Source organism: Lottia gigantea (assembly GCF_000327385.1).
Source record: "Lottia gigantea unplaced genomic scaffold LOTGIsca_10, whole genome shotgun sequence".
NCBI classification, from domain to species: Eukaryota; Metazoa; Mollusca; class Gastropoda; family Lottiidae; genus Lottia; species Lottia gigantea.
Window position 1 is genome coordinate 483,088 of NW_008706747.1, and position 3,438 is coordinate 486,525.

Sequence of the window (3,438 nt, forward strand, 5' to 3'; positions counted from 1 at the left end):
GACTTAATAAATCTGTACAAGGAACCAAATTTTTTTGATTGTTCTTATGTCTTATTGGAACACAGTCTATTTAAAATCTTTCGTTCCGTTTTTTATCAGCTTTTATTTTTGATATATCCACTTCAGTTAAGGTCTAACGACATCTCTGTTGAACGTTCGTCAAATTGACCATTTAACCTAACCTGATAAATACCCCGTCACAAAATGCCAGCGTCGAGTCGTCATTTTAACTTTCAAACGCTGATAATTCTATACACACGTGGATTTGAAGACTCAAATTTCGACGGTGAGCTGTGAACTGATTGGCTTAACTAAATAAATTCCCGTTTCTCAGACTAAGGTATGATTTGTGAGACGGATGGCAAACACTTCCCTTTAAAGAGACCGCATTAGCGTCATCTCCAACCTTTGTTCTTCCGTTTTAACAAATTTAAAGAACATATCCGGAGTTGATTGACTTAAAAACACCGACAAAAGTCATTTGAACTTTACTCTTATATAAGTTCAAAGGTTATTGGATTTAAACAACTTCAGTATTGAAAGAAAACGTTGAAAGTTTACAGTCGTTTCATATTTGTTAAGCGGCTGATAGAACTCCGTACAAAAACGTCCAAAAACACTCGACAAGATTATGACGTCATCATCGAAATACATTCCAGGCTGCACGAACAAAGTCAGAGGGATAACATCGATAAAGTGTCGTAATCAGGTCATAAGGTCATGAATAGTATATCTCAAGGTGTTGTCTGTCCAAATCGGTGGTACAGTAATCTGAGTGACTTCATATTGCCATCAACTGTATTGCAATTGGCGAATGACATAATTTCCCCCATTGCATACAGCATGATGTTGTCTGTCCTTATAAATATAATGTGAATGGCTCTGCCACTGTTTACTAGTGATAGATATGAAGGTCGATGGAAGGTGTAGGCGTATAACATAATTTCCCTCATTGCATACGTCATGGAGTCCATATACTAGTGCTACTGTGACAGTTGGGTTATGAAGGACACCATTTTCTAGATACTGCACTAAAGCATTTCACGTAATCTTATTGGTTGATATTGTCACATGATTACAATAGGTCACATGACAATTATAAAGAATAATAATTAAACGGTGTGAATGACCTAGGATTCAAAACTAACCTAAATAGATAGACGTTAGAAGGCGATGCTTTATCAACAACTTCAACGTTATCTGTAATATGACCATCCTATATTTTGTCGACCAATATATAAGACATCTATGTTTTGTTTTGTCTGGAATGGGTAGCCAAAACATCGGTTTTTGAGAAGGGATACAGGTCATTTCTTCAAAGTATCAAACTTCCGTTATCTTTAATTTGATCAATCTATATTTGTTGACCAAGATTTGAGACATCTATGCATTGTTTTGTGTAGAATGGGTAGCTAAACTTCGGTTTTTGAGAAGGATACCGTCAAAGCACCTGGAGAACCTATTATACTAAGGAGACCTGTCCCGTGGCGTTTCTACGGGTTTACTGCTCCCCACTCCCACAGCTACAACCAACCACCCCCCCCCCCCCCCACCCCCTTTCTATGGCCCATGCTTGACCCCTACACTTAATGACTCATACAAACAACTGCGTGGAAGGGAAACATTTTCTAAATATTTTGATGATGGAAATTTTCGTTGCTCTTATCTTCAATGTTGACCCATTTCCCCATTTAAATATTCCAACTGATAGGAATTGCCTTATATGGTCATTGTCGCTTTAGGATGCCATTCATGATAATTACGCGTTGCGTGGGACTTAATCTAATTGGAACATTGTTCATGCAAGGGGACCCCGGTTTATGCTAATATCTTGGAGGGCTCGGTTTTACATTAGGATAGCAGAGTACTGTGTTCGGTTTCGTCGGTTTTTACATTCTCGGGAGAGTAGAGTACGGTGTGCGGTTTTACATTCTTAAGAGAGCAAAGTACGGTATATGGTTTTACATTCTTAGAATAGCAAAGTACGGGATACTGTTTTACATTCTTAGGATGAAGAAGATGACGACTCGTCATTTTAACTTTCAAACGCTGATATTTCTGGACACGCCTGGATTTGAAGGCTTAAATTTCGAAGGCGAGCTGTGAACACTATTACTGATTAGCTCAGCTAGAAAATATTTCCGTTTCTGAGACTTAGATACGATTAACGATTGGTCAAACGGATGGCGAACTTGTCCCTTTAAAAAAACTTTATTTAAAATAAATCGGTGACTTTATCGCAAAAAAAGGGAACACAGACACAGCAAATTGTGTGACCTTTGTCGGAGTTTGAATTGTTCTGTATCATTAAAACACCAACACGAGAAGAGACTACGGATGTTGCGTCTAGATTACTGTCAGACAAAATCTACTTGAACTTAAGGGATTATTTGGTTTATGATTACACGGATGCACCCTAATGTACACCTGACACTGTTTATATAGAGGTTATCGCCCTTGAATTAAGCCTTCTTGTGCAGAAAGATGTAAATATCACCGGTGAATTTAAATTCAAGGTAAATATCGCTACGTATTTTTTAGTGTCAAATTAAGCAAACTATTTGATTAATTGGTGTTTCTAATGAATTATCATGTATTCTTAATCATATCATTATGTTCTTGCATATAATTCAAGAGTTTCAACCAATCATATAATTTCCATGTATGTACAGTCTGGATAAACAAAAAAGACTTTTTGACCTTTCTTGATCGGTCACTCATTGGAATTCTGCTGGTAATTCTCTTCTAATTGAGCTAATTATGAAATAGTTATGAAGATGTGAGACAAACTGGTATTTTTCCATGTCATTAGAACACATTTTCTTTCTATTCATATAGGTATTAGCATAAATGAAAATAAGGGAACCCATCTTTAACATACATAAGCATTTCGGGTTAAAGAATTTTTTAAAGGTATTGTAGAATTTTATGTGCGTATTCGGGATATTTAAAGCTTCTTTTCCATCCTTCCAATTTACTGTCAGATGTCTGTGATTCCTGTAATTATAGAAATGCTTAACCGTATATGACGTCAGCATCTCAAAAGCTGCTGATAGTGTCTAAGGACGTTTCGATGGTTTACATGGAAGGTCGCTTCGCAGAATATTATTTCTAAAATCTATTCAAAGCGTTTCGATCGTTTACGTCACAAGTAACTATTCAGAATATCTTTTCAGTTTTATGATTCTACGTTTCGATCATATACAGTGTAAATTAATAGCCTCACATAATTTGAAATACATGGTACAAAACGTTTCGACCGTTTACACTTCAATTTGCCTTATACAATGTTATCTTACTCCATATGTTTATCGTTAATATTGTAACTACAGTACATACTAGAATATGTCTATTTTTATGTAAACAACGTTTCGACAGTTTACATCATCACTGATATTGACGATTCATCTTTTCATTCTTGTTTTATCCTTTTTGAAA

At 36.0% G+C, this 3,438-nt stretch overlaps 1 protein-coding gene across 1 annotated transcript in view; it reads right to left on the reverse strand.

The window, feature by feature from the left end:
• Window positions 1-2,034, reverse strand: part of LOTGIDRAFT_156007 (hypothetical protein) — a gene marked incomplete at both ends in the record, with an annotated part of 9,527 nt that extends 7,493 nt beyond the window's left edge. The window contains one exon of the mRNA XM_009046044.1: window positions 2,002-2,034. Coding sequence (XP_009044292.1) covers window positions 2,002-2,034 — 33 coding nt within the window. The remainder of the gene's footprint in view (window positions 1-2,001) is intronic.
• Window positions 2,035-3,438: the final 1,404 nt, after the last annotated feature.